At 45.7% G+C, this 18,292-nt stretch overlaps 1 protein-coding gene across 1 annotated transcript; it reads left to right on the plus strand.

The window, feature by feature from the left end:
- The first annotated feature begins 12,254 nt into the window (after nucleotides 1–12,254).
- On the plus strand, nucleotides 12,255–17,489 carry GAL3ST1 (galactose-3-O-sulfotransferase 1). The gene is made up of 2 exons (XM_060250075.1): nucleotides 12,255–12,448; nucleotides 15,800–17,489. The coding sequence occupies exons 1-2, from the start codon at nucleotides 12,315–12,317 to the stop codon at nucleotides 16,947–16,949; spliced, it is 1,284 nt and encodes a 427-aa protein (XP_060106058.1). The 5' UTR covers nucleotides 12,255–12,314; the 3' UTR covers nucleotides 16,950–17,489.
- The last annotated feature ends 803 nt before the right edge of the window (nucleotides 17,490–18,292 follow it).

Raw genomic sequence — 18,292 nt, forward strand, 5'->3', positions numbered from 1 at the left:
CAGAGAAGATGTGGCTTGCCTGACTGCAGGCTACCAGTGAGTTCCAAGCAGAGGTGAGAGTAAATCTGGACACATTATGATTTTATTTCTACTCACCTTTCCAAATGCCCACTGAACTCTTCTACTGATTTGTTTGTCCCCCTCCCCCAGGCACTGGCAGTTGGTACCAGTGACTACCCTCACACACACACACAATCCTTGATGTTTTGCTAATCTCTAATTTGGATGACTATAGCATGGCCTAAATGGGATTGCCTTTGAGAATTGTCTATGATTGTAATGTGGCCTAATTGGGATTGCCTTTGAAGATTGTCTATAAATTTAAAATGGTTCAAAATACATTTCCCCAATTAATTCGGAGAATAAGCTGTGTTTTCAGGGTTTCCAGTCACTTGTTGAGAACTGTGCAGTTGTACACAGATATACTTTATACATGAGAAGAACCAAATGTCTACAGGTGGGAGAACAGAGCTTGCTGCCACAATCCTGCCTGTTGTGACCCCTACCAACAAATTCAGTGACTCAGACTTGCATTCCTTCAGAGTAAGAGTTGGAGGAGCCAAGGCCACCAGCTGAGGAGGACCAGGAAGAGCCTAACATGGCCGAGGCACCTGCTGATAATGGCCCAGCAGCAGCACCAGAGGTGTCCTGCTTGAGCTTGCAAGGGAGGCCTCACCACCAGCCCTTAATATAGTTGCCAGGGTTCCATTGGCCAGAATCCAGGCTGAGGTGGCACGAAGGATGTCAAGTGCTCCACATTTGCTTCACACAACTCCATCCCAAAGAATGGGAACAATAATTTTCACAAGATTCTGCCCAAAGCACACTGCAGCCACAGGAGCTCAACAGCTGCCAGCAGTGCTGCTAGGTCTGAATGCCCCCACCCTATTTAGGCTGAGGTTTAAGAAGTCTGCCTTGTGTGATCAACTGGTTCCTAGGTGCAAGCCTGGGTGCCAGCTCTTTGCTCTCAGCTCCAGCTCCTGTCTGCCAGCACCTATTCATCCCAAGACGTTATCTAGGCCTGAGGGCACTGCTTCAGAAGAGACTTGAATGGGCCAGCCTACAGAGAGCAGAACACTGCCTACCTCCATATTCATGCTTCCTCCACCCCCAAATCTGAAAAGGGCTACTGAAATCACCGAATGAGGCCTTTCCCAAACTGCTTCCTTTGTTGAAGTCAGACTGAGGTTTAAGAAGTCTGCCTTGTGTGATCAACTGGTTCCTACTGGTTCCAACTGGATGGTTCTCAGTGGTGGCACCGCTTCCTGAAATCTCCTCCCACAGCAGAAGCTTGCTAGTCTGTTAAAATCATTCCAGTAAGTCACGTGGTGGGGGGTACTTCTTTAATTTGGGCTGAGGGTACACACTTTTTTGTAGAAAAAGCCCAGCAGGAACTCATTTGCATATTAGAAGAAGAAGATATTGGATTTATATCCCGCCCTCCACTCCGAAGAGTCTCAGAGCGGCTCACAATCTCCTTTACCTTCCTCCCCCACAACAGACACCCTGTGAGGTAGGTGGGGCTGGAGAGGGCTCTCACAGCAGCTGCCCTTTCAAGGACAACCTCTGCCAGAGCTATGGCTGACCCAAGGCCATTTCAGCAGGTGCAAGTGGAGGAGTGGGGAATCAAACCCGGTTCTCCCAGATAAGAGTCCGCACACTTAACCACTACACCAAACTGGCTCTCCACTATTAGGTCACACTCCCTGATGTCACCATTGTTTCGCACAGGGATTTTTGTAGAAAAAGTCCCGCAGGAATTCATTTGCATATTAGGCCACATCCCCTGACACCAAGCCAGCCAGAACTGCATTCCTGTGTGCTCCTGCTCAAAGAAAGCCCTGGGTGAAGTGATCTATAGTCTCTATTAATGCAGATGCACAGCAGCATTAGTGGTCAGGATACAAAGTTTTGGTGAAGTATCCTTCTGAACTTTGCTGTCGACAGGACATTCAGTTTGCCTACTCTAAATGCATGCCCATGTCTTGTTTCTGTCTGTTCTTAATGATGGATATAGTGTAAGTTGTAAAGGCCCATTTTGAGGCCATTTGGTGGGCATGAATACAAAAAAAATTAATAAACAACTCATAAATAACATATGGAATGTGTCTGACAGGGTCTGACCAAAATTGTGGTTGGCCAGGTACATAGTTAGACAGAGGGATCTCAGTCCTGAAGTTCAGCAAGAAGCATGTCATACTCATGGCAGTCTCTAGATCCTGACCAAGCAAGGACAGAAGGTCCAGGCTCCTGCTGGGCCAGAGGCTTTCTATCACCACCAGTTGCAAATTGTTCTATCAGTGGGGCAGACCTTTGTTCCTTTTTGTGCTTGAAGAGAGTCCAAGCCCTAACAGAGACAATCCCAAGTAGTTTCCTTGACTTTTTTTTTTTAATCTACCGGGCGTCCTCTGAAACCTTCCCCCAGCACTTCACTATCCATGTGCTTGAGTTGGGGTCAAGGGTCCAAGTTACAACCTTAAGTGTTGTCAATAACTTGAAGCTGTGCTATGTGGTGTTAACTAGCTGAAGTCATACCAACTGCTGAACTGTGGCCTCTTGACTGTATTATTGTTGGAGTTACGGCCCTCTATTTATGTATTATGTGTATAAGACATTTTAAATTCGTTGTGTTTAATTGGATGTTTTATTTATTGTGATTAAACATATGAACATATGAAGCTGCCTTATACTGAATCAGAACCTTGGTCCATCAAAGTCAGTATTGTCTTCTCAAACTGGCAGCAGCTCTCCAGGGTCTCAAGCTGAGGTTTTTTACACCTATTTGCCTGGACCCTTTTTGGGAGATGCCAGGGATTGAAACTGGGACCTTCTGCTTCCCAAGCAGATGCTCTACAACTGAGCCACCATCCCAATTGCAATGTTTTAATGTTGTAAGCCACCCTGAGACTGCCTTGCGGGTTAGGGTGGGGTATAAATTGCAAATTAAATTACATTTTAAAAAATTAAATCACAGATTGCACAGCCTTGGTGCACCTTCTGAACTGGCAGGAGATCTTTCGTTCATTTGACTTTGGGTGCAGAAATCTTTCCATCACACTTTCAGGACCATTATGTTGGATAAAGAGGAGGCCTGATGAGGAAAGAGTGGCATAAAGAGAGGCTTGGGGGCAGGAGTGGGCAGTGATAAGGCTCAAGCAGTTGCTGTCAGGCAGGCTGCAACTAGAGAGATATTTCCATTCTCTGTGTCTGTGTGGTTTGCAGAGATTGCTGCCAAGGTTAGAGTAAGGAAAGGCAGTAGAATGGGAGATGCCACAAAACTCCAGGTGTTCTCACTCCTTCTAGAAGACACTGGACACTTCTCTGGTTCCAAACCCCTCCCCCTTTCTCTTCCATTTGTATTCCATTCCCAAGCCTTTCTATAGGGAAAGGTCAGTGTAACACACTAGGCTGTAGTGTTGTGTGTGGAAACGGAATAAGGGAGTCTTGTTACCCAGTTCAGAATCTATTTACAACCTCCATTCATTATTCATTGAGATGAGAATTTCAGCTGCATAATACAGCCTGTCAGCACGATTTGTTCCCTACCCCCTGCCCTTCGACTGCAAGGGAGAAGGCACTGTTGGACGTTAGTTCTTAGAGCTGCTTCATGCTCTGAATCACAGTAGAAAAAATATCTGCCCAGTTAAGTCAAATGCTGTATCCTGTTCAATGATGTTGTGCAGTTTATATTTCTGAGGGTTTGCAGAATTTGTAATTACTTTAGCAGAGTGGTGTGGGAGGTATGAGTTGCAGTAGGATATATGAAGAGAACTGCAGCTAGAGGCTCTGAGGGGGGGGGGGACATATGCACTGGAGCTTTTGATGCTCAGTGCTTTTTATGGGAGGAAACCTTTATAATCAAGAGAACTAGAAATTTGCTGGAATGTTGATCAGCTGTGTTTATACACCCAAATCCTAACTTCTGTGGGAGAGACATTAAGGCTAAACAAAAAAACAAGTCACTAGGTCTGAGTGGCATATGCCCAAAGGTGAATTGTTGATATTTAATAAAAATATGCAACTTAGAATCATAGAGTTAGAAGAGACCTCCTGGGTTATCCAGTCCAAACCCCTGCACAATGCAGGGGGAAAAAATCACAAATACCTCCCACACAGTGATTCCTGTTCATATCCAGAACATGGAGGGGAAAACCCCCCTCCAGGATTCATGGTCAAAGTGGCCTGGAGAAAAATTGCTTCCTGACACCAAAGTAACAATCAACATAGGTGTAAACTATGAGGGAGGGGCTCGGGGGCTCGAGCCCCCCCCCCTCCCCGGGCAACCAACACAGGATTTGGGGGCTCAGGGCTCGTGTTGGTTTGAAACAGCAGAACAAAGTTTGAGGACAGTGGCACCTTTAAGAACCAACCAAGTTTTATTCTGGGCATTAGCTTTTGTGTGCATGTGCATGGTTTCATTTAGATTAATAATAATAATAATAATAAATTTATTTTTATATCCCGCCCTCCCCCGCCAAAGGCAGGCTCAGGGCGGCTAACAGGACATGGTATGCACCAAGATTACGATAAAATACAATCAATACTATAAAACAATTAGAATAGTTGCATTAAAATAGTTAAATTACATTCATAAATTAAGTTAAAATTAAATAGACAGTTAAACCATTATAAATTATGAATTTCGGTGCTACAGTTCAGACTATGTGTACACAAACACACTTATGTTATCTGACATGAGCTTTTTTGAGGGGGGCGGAGCGTCGCTGAGCAATGGTGGACGTGTTTTAGAACAGCTCCTCCACCTTCCCAACAAAATCTGGGCCCTATAGCCAAGTCGCAGGCTCTGAATTCGCTCCCAGATGGGAAAATCCTTAAAAACAAAAGTGAAGGCTAAAGAAACTCCAAAAACAAAAGCGAAGGCAGCTTCAGAGACATCGCCGTCGGTAAGAAATTTCTTTTCCCCAAATCTCTCTCCGGGCCTAGAAGATCAGTCTGTGCTGACAGAGCTTAATATGGCACCAGGGCAAAACTCACCCGTTAATGCCCAGCTAAATAATGAAGAAGCCCCTCTATGCAGAAAAGACCTTTTACAACTAAAAGAAGATATTCATGTCTATTTTAAAGAGACTGTGGAGAGTCTTCTGGCCCCAGTTAACAAAAAAGTAGAGGAAATAGCAAGCGAGCTGGAAGTAACTGCCAAAATAGCAGAGCAAACTGCAGAAGCCTCGCTGGCTATGCAATCCGAAATAAAACAAATAAAAGTTAAAGAGTCTCTGCTCACTACCAGAATTATAACTTTGAAAAAACATGAGCTTTTTTTTTTTGCTCTTAATCATTGATCCTATTTATTGTTTTGCTGTTGTTGGTTTTATGATGTAAGCTGGAGCCAATTTTGTGGTAGGGCAGGATATACCGTATACCTCACTAAAGTTTCTCCCCTTCTAAGGCTCCACCCCCCAAATCTCCAGGTATTTCTCAGCCTGGAACTAGCAACCCTACCCAGGTATCCCCCCCCCCCCAAGCCATTTTCACACCAGTGCTGCCTGGCACCAGAAAATGGTTCAGGGGGGAGAAGCCCTTCTTTCCCCTGCTGTACTTTATTTTGATAAGAGACTTTTTCAAAAGCTCTACAGAAGTCCAGAATATCAGACCAGCTCTGTCTACATGTTTGTTGACAACTTTAAAAATCCCAAAAGTCTAGTGAGATAGCACTTCCTTTTTCAGAATTATTTTGATTATTTCTCAGTCAGGCTTACTTTCAACAATTCAATTTAATATTTCTTTCCACCAATTTATCTAGGATAGATTTTAGGCTAACTTCTCAAATTTCCTGAAATCCATGTGGATTCAGTTTTTGCTTTTTAAAAAATGATGCTATGTTAGGTGTGTTCTGATCCTTTGTTAAGAAGGTTGATGTTACTGGCAAGTTACAAGCTTCCTCAGGAGGTGATGGGCTCTCCTCCTTTGGAGGTTTTTAAACAGAGGCTACAAGGCAATGCTGATTCTGTGAACTTACACAGGTCATGAGGAGGAGGACAGGAAGGGTTGCATCGGTGCTTAGTTCTGTGGCCCTTTCTTACATGCCCAGAGAAATGCTGATTACCAGGGGCATAGACTTTTCAATTTTTTTTGGGGGGGGGGGGGTTAGGGCTTGGCCAGAGGCATTGGGATCCAGTTACATCATAGGGAGGAGCCAGTGACATCACAGGGAGGGGCCTCTAGTATCACTTCCTATGGATTTATGGATAAGCTCCCTCCCCATAAATTTAAGGAGCACCCCCCCCCCCCAAACAATGCCCAGGAAAAGGTGGGAGTTGGCCAGTGGTTATAGTGGTATCTCAGAGGTATCCTGCTGTGTCTTGTTTTTGAAATTCGCTTTTAGAATAGTCACTTTAAGATCTGCAAATATACATATCATGTGCAAAGGACAAACCAATGGTCACAAATTTGGCCACTTTAAAAGGCAATACAGAAAAGCTTTAGGGGGACATTGTATAAGTTTCCCTGGATGTCCACTTACAGGTCTCTTGTTTCTGCCTCATTAATGAGTAACATTGTACTGAAATTTACAAAACTATGGCATTACAGATAACTTTGTTTGATAAATTCATGGGTCTCTGACCCAGGGCAAAATACAAAACAGTTTCTGAGCAATGTACAAAGTTCAGAGTAGTGGCAATGGTTTTTTTTTTTTTTACAGATAATAAAACAGTTAACAGATGTGAGAACTGAGTTTGAGTCCACTGGCACCTTTAACACCAACAAAGTATAATACCATAGAGTCTCCCTTCCAAAGAGGTCATTTTCTCCAAGTGAACTAATCTCTGTCACCTGGAGATTAGCTGTAATAGCGGGAGCTCCAGCCAACACCTGGTGGTTGGCAATCCTATGTGGATCAGAATTCCAAGCCCATTTAGACTCTCCTTTATTTCTGAAAGCCATTCCCCATAGGCTGCTATGTGGCTGTTGGGAATTTGAGTTAGGTCTGGGTACCCTGGCAACTCTTATAAATGCAAACTTGGGCCTACCTGAGAAGCCAAAGCTGCTGCTGATCATAAGGGCTGCCACACCCACTCCTTGAAACTTACTTCTTTTAAAACCCTGCTTGTGTCAGGCTATGTTTCATTGAAGTTACTTATGCTTTCTGAATTTATTATTTACTGCGTACTAACATGAATGCTTACTCAATTCCTGAGCTACTAATCCAGGTGCCCTGCATAGTAAAGAGAGGGGTGTGAGAATGGATGTTACCAAGGTTCCAACAGCCAGCAAGGCCTTTGAAGTGCAAAATGCTCAGCTAGCCTCCCTGGCGCCTCCAGAGCCAAGCAAGGACATCACAAGGCGGGGGGATGTTACCATCAACTGTAAAAGATAAGCGGGCATGTGAAAGTGTTACTTGCGGGGACAGACTGTCGTTTGTTATGGGAAATAGTTTAAAGCCTAAATCCTTTGAAGTATATTCATAAATGCCAATGGTTCGAGCCATTTGTTATCAGTTCCAATGAATCCATGCAGAGCGCAACATTGTAGTTATCAATAAAGACAAACTTAGTTTTTAACAAAGACAAGCCTGTTTATTTTGAGACTTCAATGAACCCTTTGCTGACAGCTTGTCCAGAGGCTAAAAACTGCTGCAAACCCCCTGCTTAGATAGACTCAACTGCAATGTGATTTTTAACTGCAAAGGAATGTGATTGTACAGAGGGTGACATAGAGCAAGAAAGGTATTTAACCAGGCTCATAGCCAGAATACTTGGGTGGGGGGCATGAGTGCACTGGGGTGTGGGTGTGTGCATTGTTGTGTGCATAGGTTGGTGGCCACCTCCCCATCATGCTTAATGCTGAGACTTGTTTGACACATTGATGGGCACGACGACAGAGCATTTGTGTGCAGAAGGTCCCAAATTCAATCCTTAACTTTTCCAGCTGAAAAAGCTAGGTAGTAAGTGGTGGTTAAGGCATCTGCCTGAGAGTCCAGAGGGCCACTGCCAGTCCTAGTGAACAGTACTGACTGATGGACTTTCACTTTGATTCAGTATCAGGCAGCTTTTCCGGGTTATAAGGTTGGGGGCCTGGTGATGTCACACTGAATAGTATTTATTATAGTATTTACACATACTACTTAGGATGTACCAAATCCTAAGTGTGTGTCGTCTGTGTGTAGTCACAGTTGTGAACATGAAGAGGTGGGCTATTTACCAGATTTTTTAAAAAACCACAGAAATTAACAGTGGGCTAAATGAACTCAAGCTTTTAGTATGAATTATTGCCTCTCATATCTAGTGTATATGTTCAGTAGTTATCATAAGAAGGCATGCACAGGAATCTTAAAAAGAAACTATATAACTGCAGTATGACACAGTATCAGCCATCCAGGGCAAAGATATTTACTTTATTAGTTTAATAAGTTCGTTTGCAGGGCATAAGTCTGCAAACCAAACCGTTGGGGAAGCTGGGCGGTGAGTAGGAACCCAGAGAGATAACAATTACAAGCTATTAAAATAGCATTTTACTAAATTACACCTGTCTACAAATTTAATGAAAAAAAACTGGCAAAAAGCCTTCTGAGGGGGAGTGGCAAACTGGAAGGAGAAAGAATGAGAAAACTTTCATGGAAAGCTATTGCTGCTGTGAATGCCCTTGTATTTACTGTGGCAATGAGGGGAAAACAAAAAATTGCCTCACTTTGGAAGCACCCATTGCTGTATCTGTCAAAGTGGCTATGCTGTACTCTTAGTTCATTATCTGTTCCCCCCTCCGCCCCGCATCTATATTCCCTAGAGTGAATTCCTGTCATGCATGCTATGTGTTTCATTGTATTGGATGGTCACCTTACAATATGATTGTTTAATTTCAGGTGAATGTAATTCCCACCCAGTTACACTATTTACAGCCAAGAAAATCTGTTCCAATTGTTTGGGGAACTAGCAGTGATTCGTACTATTTGAAATTCTTTAAGATAAAGTGTGTGTGTTTGATGCGTCCAGAAGTTGCACATCTTTACTGAGTTGCAATTACCTCAATGCTCACTCCAGCTCTTGAGAGAAGCCCATGGCCAGTGGCTGCCTTGTCTGTGGAGATGTCTGTATACACTCCTGGATGCAGCACCCAAGGAAAAAAGACCGCTTTGTTGTTGCAAGGAGGTTTTATCTCTGTTACTGTTACTCTACCCACTGACCAGGTCACACCAGGTCAAAGAGGCATTTCCTGGAGATCTCCAGGAATCTCCTTCCTGGAGACTTTCTAAGCATTCCATTCCTCCAAAACTCTCTGTTCCCTGCGTGAAGGGGGAAGAAGTGAGGAATAGGTTGGCCATCTCATTGTCTCTAGCTAGATCTATTAGTATCTGTATGAAGATAGCTGAGGTGAGCCTGGACAGCCATTGATGGACTTCTCCTTCCCCTGCCTGTTATTTGCCGGGGGGGGGGGTGCGGGGGGTTGCTCCTCTCCAATCTCCCCTGCAAAAAGGCTTTTCATCACAACATGCTTTTCAGCCATCCCTGCAATTTTGCTCTCATTGTTGAGAACCCAGGAACAAATCACTGCCAGAGAACAGAGGAGCAGGAGACTGCAAGTGGAGGCAATCTAGGCAACAAAATGTCTTTCTTAAATGTTAATAGGAGCCCTGTGGCTGTGTGTTTAATATAGCAAAAAGGCATTAATTTTAAGAGAGTAGAAAGGAGTGGATTAGAGTGTGGGGACAGCAGGGAGGAATCCAAGGACAGCAGGGCAGCATTGGCAAAATGGCAAACCTATTGAATTAACTGCTAGTCAAGAAGCTATTTGCAACTGAAAGGCAGCTGGCCATGCCCTTTAGAAAAGACCCAACTTTTCCTTGTTCCTTTCTACAAGGTTCAATGATGGCTAAGAAAATTTTGCCAATCTACTGGTTTCTGCAGTTGCTGCTACTGTTAAAAGGGAATAGAGGTAACTACAAGGGGGCATTTTACAAGGTATTATTGCCATCACTGCTGTAGTGAAAATTAATGTTTTAACTCTTTCAAAAAAGAAAAATATTGGTGAAAGTCAGGCAGGAACAAGGGAACACACAATGATATATTTACAAAAACCGTTCCTTTCAGTTTCCCAGTACTCAGCTCATAAAGGCAGCCATGTTCAAACTGAATAGAAATTACAGAAAAACCACCAGATGCAATGAAATTTACACAGAAATGTGTATAAATACGTTTTAATGCAAGCTTAAATGAAACTTAAACAAAACAAAACTAAGGAACACTGAGCTTTCAACATATGAATTTTCCCACACAGTCTTTCAGTAGCCCTGTAAATCGGCTTCCTTTGAGTAGACTCAGTTGTGGCTGAACGCTTTTTTCCTCAGTGCCCGACTTCTAATGATGTGGAGAAAGTAAGGAAGGAACCACTTATGAAAGGACTCCTCAAGGTTTTGATCACTTCATCAGCCTCCTTCTCCCGACGTTACATAGAGCCCCAACTCAGTTTTTCAACATGGGTCTACGCATGCTGTCATCCGTTGCTGCCGGCTCAAACTGAGGCTGTGGCTCTGAATCCTAAGAAGGATGCTGACAAGAAAGTGCAGTTCACCTTTTGGCCAGCAACAGGCTGAACAGCAGCAAATCAGAAGGAAGAGGGTGGGCTAGAACCCACACCTACAGTTGCCAGGGTGGAGCCGGGAGAGGGTGGGGTTTGGGGAGGGGAGGGGAGGGGAGGGACCTCAGCATGGTACAATGCCATAGAGACCACCCTTCAAAGCAGCCATTTTCTCCAGGGGAGCTGATCTTTGCCAGCTGGAGATCAGTTGTAAAAATGGGAGATCTCCAAGTCCCACCTGGAGGCTGGCAACGCAACCCACACATTCAGGACCAGTATTCCAACAACACACCAACCAAGCACACAAAGAACATGACATTGCTTACAATATTAGGAATAGGGTTGCCAGCTCTAGGCTGTGAAATACCTGAAGATTTTGGCAGTGGAGCGTGAGGAGGGTGGGCTTTGGGGCATAATGATATAGAGTCCAACTTCCAAAGTGGCCATTTTCTCCACTGTGGCCTGGAGATCTCCAGCCACCACCTGCTGGTTCAACTCCAGATACAATGGCATATCTTGAAATGCTTGAAAGACCTCTACAAGCACCCAACATTATTGTTAATGACAAGATTTATTGTGACATAAGCTTTTGTGAGCCAGGGCCCACCATAGAATGCATGAGGTGCTCTGCTTCTTTATGATGCAGGCCAATAAAAGTGATGTGCCTGTCTGCATCTGTGTCTTTGTGGGTCTCCTTTTTTTCCTGCAGAAATTTCATTAAAAAATCAAATCTGACCTTTTTGGTCTAAACCTTTCCAGTGGGTCCATTTCTGCCTGCATTTCTTGTGAGCTCCTACTCTGGATAAGGTGAAATAAATAACAGAGAGGTCTTTTCTCCCTCATTCTTACTGGTATTTCAAAGTGATAACATAGCAGAGATAAGAAAGAGTGGTGCATCTCCTACAAGGAGAGCAGCAAGAATAGGCGCAGTCAGAGAGCTTAATTGTGGAGGAATTTGAATGCAGGGCTTTCAGAACTGAGCACAGCATGTCTTGACCCCGCATTAGTTCCCAAATTCTTGATACCCAAGATGGAAAAAAGATTTCTGATGGAGAACAGCTGCTATTGGCGGAGAGGGTACACAGAAACAGAGCTGTTTATTTAGGAACTAATATACTGGATAGCGATAGCGTGCATGGCTAAACAGAGGAGAGAGTGTTCTTCTGAGAGAAGGTCAGAACAACTTTAGAATTCTGGGCTGTGTCCACATTCTTCTCAGAACAGAAAGCTTTGGGAATTGATCTGGATTCTCCCAGGGGCTCTGTCTGCCCTCTGTGCGCCTCCTCAGAGCTGCTGTTCTGCTACTGCAAGGCCCCAGGTAGCATGTCTCCTTGGCCTGACACAGAGGACAACTGTGCTGCACTGCAGTGGCTTGTGTCTGTTCAGAAACTTGCAGCTTCAGGAAGTAGCTGCTATCATTTCCATCCAGCCACTTGGAGACTCTTGGGGATACCTGCTGACAGTAGCCAGGTGCTATAGCCTTTATCAGCCCTTTCTTGCTCATATATTGCTAGCCAGAGTGTGGGAGGAAAAGGAGAAAGACGGTGTGTGTCTGTGTGTGGGTTGGAAGAGCAGAGCATACATCCCATGAGCCAAAGGAAAGAGCTGAGAATGAAGCTTGGATTCTCCATAAGGGGACTCTGCTAGGGGTAAGCGTCGAAGGACTTTATAATTTTGTTTCAGATGAAGGGGGGAATCTTCCCTGTCTCTCCCCACCTGTCAGGATATCCATCTCTAGCAATCTGCCATATTTAATTATTGACCCTTTTTTCTGGGATTTGCAGATGACTGCAATGCTGCACCACGGGAAGAACTGGAAGTCCATGTGTAAGGGACTCATCTTGGGAACTCTCTTAACCAGCTTCATGTTGCTGCTGTACTCCTATGCCATCCCACCCTTGCAAGTCAGCATGACAGAGTGAGTAAGCCTGGTGTTTATGAGGAGCAGGGGCTTGGATTCACCCTGGTCCCATTTGTGGCACCGCAGGGAGGGGTAAGAGAGAGGCAGCCTTTTGCCAGGTGGAGGGGGCGGGGCAGGCCAAGTGTGAGAAGCAGGCCCCCCCCCCAACCTGACGCTGGCCCTGTGAGCTGTCTCTGGGGTTGGTCGGAGGGCAGGGATGGCCAACAGCTACTTAGGACCTAGTGCTGCCGCCGCCTGCCCTCTTTGGCCATCGCATTGCTTGGCCCACCTTCCCAGCCCTTTATTTAGGTGTTTTTTCAGGGGTTGCATATGGATTGTCTTCTTGATTTTCTTGTCACAACTTGGCGGTATCAGCATGGGGCTGGATCCATTCTTGGAAAATTGGCCTGAGTGCCCCCTTCCAGAGTATGGGGATCCCCTTATGGGATCTTGGCGTGAGGGGCAACTGATGTGCCCAGCCCGGGGGCATGTTCGAGGGATTACCCTCACACTCAGGTGTCAGGGGAGACCACCTCTGGGCCTCCACCCTAGTGGAATCCCAAACTGCCATCCCAAGGTGACCGGCGGAGCATCGACTGGCAGGTGGGTCAGTCAATGAGTGGGATCCTTACCCCATGCTGTGCCAAGGCTTACTGCAGCTGTAACGAATAAAGTTGTGGCCCATTTTATTCCACTTTTTCTGAAAATGGTGTGCTTGTGTGTTACTTTAATTGAAACTGTAAATTAAACTAGAATGTGTTGGTAGGGAGAAATTTTGCCTGGGGTGCCTGCCTCAGTCCCTCCCCTTGGCGCTGGAGCCACAATACATGCATGGAAGGTCATGGGTTGAACTACTGACTGTTCATCTTGAAATGAGCACCATGCAGATGAGTCCTCTGCAGAAGGGATTAAAAACAGTGTCCTGAAGTGGTAGAATGCACCGTATCACATATATGACCCCAGGTTGGGGAGGAAGGCATATTTGAATGATTCCTGCTGTAAAAAAAATTCTGTCTGCAAACAGAAACTGACACAACAGAGAGAGGGCTAAGGTTAAAACTGTTTTTGCAGTGGAGAAATTCCCTGCATTGACATTTTTAAAACTGCACTTTATGTGAAATTTTCCGCAGTAGATTTTTCTTCACCAATCACAAGCTCAAGGTTTTCTCCATCTTACCCCACTTTTCCAGAATTCCCAGTTTTAGCGAGTTCCAAAAATGCAGAGTGAGAAGGAGAAAACTTCAGGTTTGCGCCTGGAGAGGAAAAATTTACTGTGGAAAATTTTACATAACACTCAGGCCGTTTTCCCACTTACCTTACCCCGGAGCGACGTCCCTCTTCACCGCGCTGCGTCTGCGCGGATTTCGCACAAACTGCTGCGCAGCACCAGGAAGAGCCGCGTAGTCCCGGGGCTTTTGCGTTGCAAATGTAAACCGCCAAAAAGCAGTTTACATTTGTGACGCGAAAGCCCCGGGACTACGCGGCTCTTCCTGGTGCTGCGCAGCAGTTTATGTGAAATCCGCGCAGACGCAGCGCGGTGAAGAGGGACGTCGCTCCGAGGTAAGGTAAGTGGGAAAATGGCTTCAGTTTTAAAATGTCAATGTGGGGAATTTCACTGCTACTGAAAAGGTCCTGCTCTCCTTTCCATTTCTGATACCTTTTGACATGCAGGGAGTAGGATTTTGGTATAGGGAGGATACAATACTCCCCACCCAAATTGATGACATCCATTCTACCCCACATCTCATTTCCACCTCATCCTATTGCAAAATAGGAAATTCCTCTTCATAAAACAATGGAAGGAGAAACCTTGATGAAATTAGAGTAGGACCACTGGAATTGTTTTCTGTCTGGACTTGATAATGTCTGGTAAGTGGCAGAGGTAATGCACTGGAGGTAATACCTCTGCCCATTCTGGCCTGTATATTTGCATGAGTATGCCATTTTGAGTGAGAGCTTCTCTGTAGGGCACCCCGCAATGGAAGAGGCGGGGCATGCTAGTGGAATCTGTAGTTCTGATTCTGAGCTTCTCAGGTACTCCATACCACATTTAGTCTTTAGCAGGAGAAAGACAAATTAAAAATTACTCAAGTAAATAAAAAATTTTTTAAAGATGCTGCTGTTGGGCCAGTTAGGCCCTGGATGGCTGTGACATCCTGGAGAATGCTTGACTGCAGCACTTAGGGTTGCCAATCCCCAGGTGGGGGCAGGGGATCCCCCAGTTTGGAGGCCCTCCCCCTGCTTCAGGGTCGTCAGAAAGAGGGGGGGGGTGAGGGAAATGTCTGCTCGACACTCCATTATTCCCTATGGAGACCAATTCCCATAGGGAATAATGGAGAATTGATCTGCTGGTATCTGGGGCTCCGGGGGGGGGGGGCTGTTTTTTGAGATAGAGGCACCAAATTTGCAGCATAGAATCCAATGCCTCTCCTCAAAATACCTTCCAAGTTTCAAAAAGATTGGATCAAGGGGTCCAACTCCATGAGCCCCCAAAGAAGGTGCCCCTATCCTTCATCATTTCCAACGAAGGGAAGGCATTTAAAAGGTGTGTGGTCCCTTGTGATGGCTAGAACTCCCTTTGGAATTCAATTATGCTTATCACAACCTTGCTCCTGGCTCCACCCCCAAAGTCCACAGATATTTCTTGAATTGGAGTTGGCACTCTCTGAAGCCTGCCCTGTCTTTAAGCAGTGCTAGGAATTTCTCTTCTGACTGAAGACAAACAATAGTTTCCATGAGGTGCTGAAGGTACTATCAGACCCGGTGCTAGGGGTTCTGCCACTACCAGCAGACCCCCGCGTTGCGCCCTCCCCAAACCCCTCTCCTTTTTTTTGCGGGCGCTATGTGCATATGGCACAATTACATCACCAGTGATGTCATCATGCAGGGCAACGAGTGGCACACAAGAGCGCTGCTGCGCCGCCGCTTTCCCCCTGCTGCGCCTGGACGCTTTCAAGGCGAAAGCAGCCGCTGTGCTTGAAAGTGGCTGGGTGGCGCTAAAACTACCAGTACATCCATGAGACTGACCAACGTTTCCATCTAGTCATGCTGTTGGAGTACCTTGATGAATCTTTAGTGCTTCTAAGGAAGCCTCCAAAGAGCGCAGTGGCCGAGTGGCACCGGGGAAGGGGCAAGGGGAGTAAGGGGTGCCTCGTGGTGCACCCAGGTGGGGTGGCACCCTAGGCAGCCACCTACCCTGCCTACTCCTATGCGCTGGCCCTGGGTACTATGAAAAAGGCATTGTTGCTTATGATGTATCCATCCCACTATTGTTGCTGGTCAACTAATGTTGTAGGATAAAGATGGTAGGATGGCTCCTGATCTCTGGGAAGGATCCTGTTTACTCACAAATGTTTTTTTTCCCCTCAGAATCCCTATCCCTTACTCATGCTCTTCATACCGTGCCCAAACCCGACTTCCTGTTTCAGCAAACAGCACTCACAATCCACCAGGACAGAAGTGTCTTCCTAAGATGGACATCATGTTCATGAAAACCCACAAGACAGCCAGCAGCACCATCCTCAACATCCTCTTCCGCTTTGGAGAGAAGCACCGCCTCAAGTTTGCCTTTCCTAATGGCCGCAATGACTTCTACTATCCATCCTACTTCGAACGCAGCCAGGTGCAGGACTACCAGCCTGGCATGTGCTTCAATATCATCTCTAATCACATGCGCTTTCAGTACGAGGAGGTGCGTAAACTGTTGCCAGCTGACACCATTTTTGTGACAGTGCTGCGGGACCCTGCCTACCTTTTTGAATCTTCCTTCCACTATTTTGGACGCATTATCCCTTTGACCTGGAAGTTGTCAGGCGAGGATAAACTGGCTGAATTCTTGCGTGACCCCAAGCATTATTATGATCCCAATGGGTTCAATGCTCACTACCTCCAGAATCTTCTTTTCTTTGACTTGGGCTATGACAACAACATGCAGGCCGACAACCCCCTGGTTGACCAGTACATCCATGAGACTGACCAACGTTTCCATCTAGTCATGCTGTTGGAGTACTTTGATGAATCTTTAGTGCTCCTGAAGGACTTGTTGTGCTGGGAGCTGGAGGACATGCTCTACTTCAAGCTGAATGCTCGGAAAGACTCTACAGTCTCCAAACTGACTGACGAGCTCTACCAGAAGGCCACAGCATGGAACTTCATAGATGCCAAGCTCTACCAGTACTTCAACGCTACCTTTTGGCACAAGGTGGAAGTATATGGCCGAGAACGGATGGCCAGGGATGTGGCCAAACTTCAGGAAGAGAATGAGAAAATGAAGAGCATCTGCATTGATGGGGGACACCCTGTGGATGCCAATGCCATCCAGGAATCCTCCATGCAGCCATGGCAGCCGCTGGGTGAAAAGTCTATCCTGGGCTACAACCTGAAAAAGAGGATCAACAAGAAGCATCGCAACCTTTGTCGCAAGATGCTGACCCCTGAGATCCAGTACCTGTCAGACTTGGGAGCCAACCTCTGGATCACTAAGCTATGGAGCCGAGTGCGGGAGTTCCTCAAGTGGTAGCGGGTGCACAATCTGTGTTTCCACTTCCCACCTTCTTCTCCATCCAGGAAAAACAACCAGATGGTTGTTCTTCTTCCTTGCATCAGTTGGTTGAAAATGGCTCACAGGGCTCCAACAAATGAGGGACTGGCTTGAGACTCTAAAAAGGAACAGTGATTTTGAGGGAGCCAACCCATTCACCTGGGGACCTGGATAGGCAAGAAAGGAGGGAAGGAATGACCAGGGCCAGTAGCTAGGGTAGTTATAAAGGGTAGATCCATTTGTCACCTCCTTTGACCTAGACTCCGACAGGAAGGAAACTGGGGTATAGGCAAGACTGAAGGAGAGAGCACCCCAGCGCTGCAGTGTGGAGTTGAAATTGCTGAGCCAGCTTCACTGCTTTTCACTAAGAGCAGAGGGAACACAAAAGGCAACAACACAAAGACACCTTTGCCAACTACAGTATTTGCTAACTTTTCAGAACTTTCCTTTTCCCCCTTTAGTACTTCTGTTTCAAACTCTTGGGGACAGCAAAAGTGACGGCTGAGTTGCCACCCTGTTTTTTAACAGTTGGGGAAGGGGGTGGGAATGGGTGGGAAGGAAATGATGGTGTGAAGGAATGTGAAGATTCTCAAATGTTTGTCAGTGGATATTTCTTTCTAAAGAGGCATGTGAGCACTTGCATAATTTGCCCATAATGACAGATGGCGAGAGATATTGACCGAGCAGCAGATGCAAGCAGGACAGCAAAATCTGCGGCCCAGTTTTTGCTTATGTTCTATGGACATAGCTACAATAGAAACTTGAAATGGGGTAACACTCTCCCTCTGCCCAGGGAATCCTGGGAACTGTAGTTCTTTGACAGGAGCTAGAAACCTCTAGCAGAGATTTCTCTCTACTCTCACAGATCACAGTTCTCAGAATTCTGTGGGGGAGGCTGTGTTGAACCAGCATAAAATTGTTAAAACTTTGTAGTGTAGATATGAGAATGACATGTTGTCATGAGTATATAAGCTCTGTGTGTGTCTGCACTCATAAGTTAAAGCTCCTACACAAATATTTAAGAGTGGCATTTTGTTTGCTGTATTTGTGAAACTCATTCCTAAGACTGAATCAATGCAGTGTTTTGCTAAAGGGGCAAGTGTGAGCATGATTCCTGGCATCTCTGTGCATTTCACACCAGTGTGCTCAAATCCGCCTATGTATCTATTTAGAATTGCACACATCACACTGTGTAAGATGCATCCAAGAGGCAACCCTCAGCCTGCTCTGTAAACCAGAATTTGTACTGACTCTCATGTGACCCTGTGGACAGTCCGTTTAGGCTGTCTGGAGGCTAAATGCATGCAAGTGCAACATAAATA

Source organism: Heteronotia binoei, chromosome 11, assembly GCF_032191835.1.
Source record: "Heteronotia binoei isolate CCM8104 ecotype False Entrance Well chromosome 11, APGP_CSIRO_Hbin_v1, whole genome shotgun sequence".
NCBI lineage: Eukaryota > Metazoa > Chordata > Lepidosauria > Squamata > Gekkonidae > Heteronotia > Heteronotia binoei.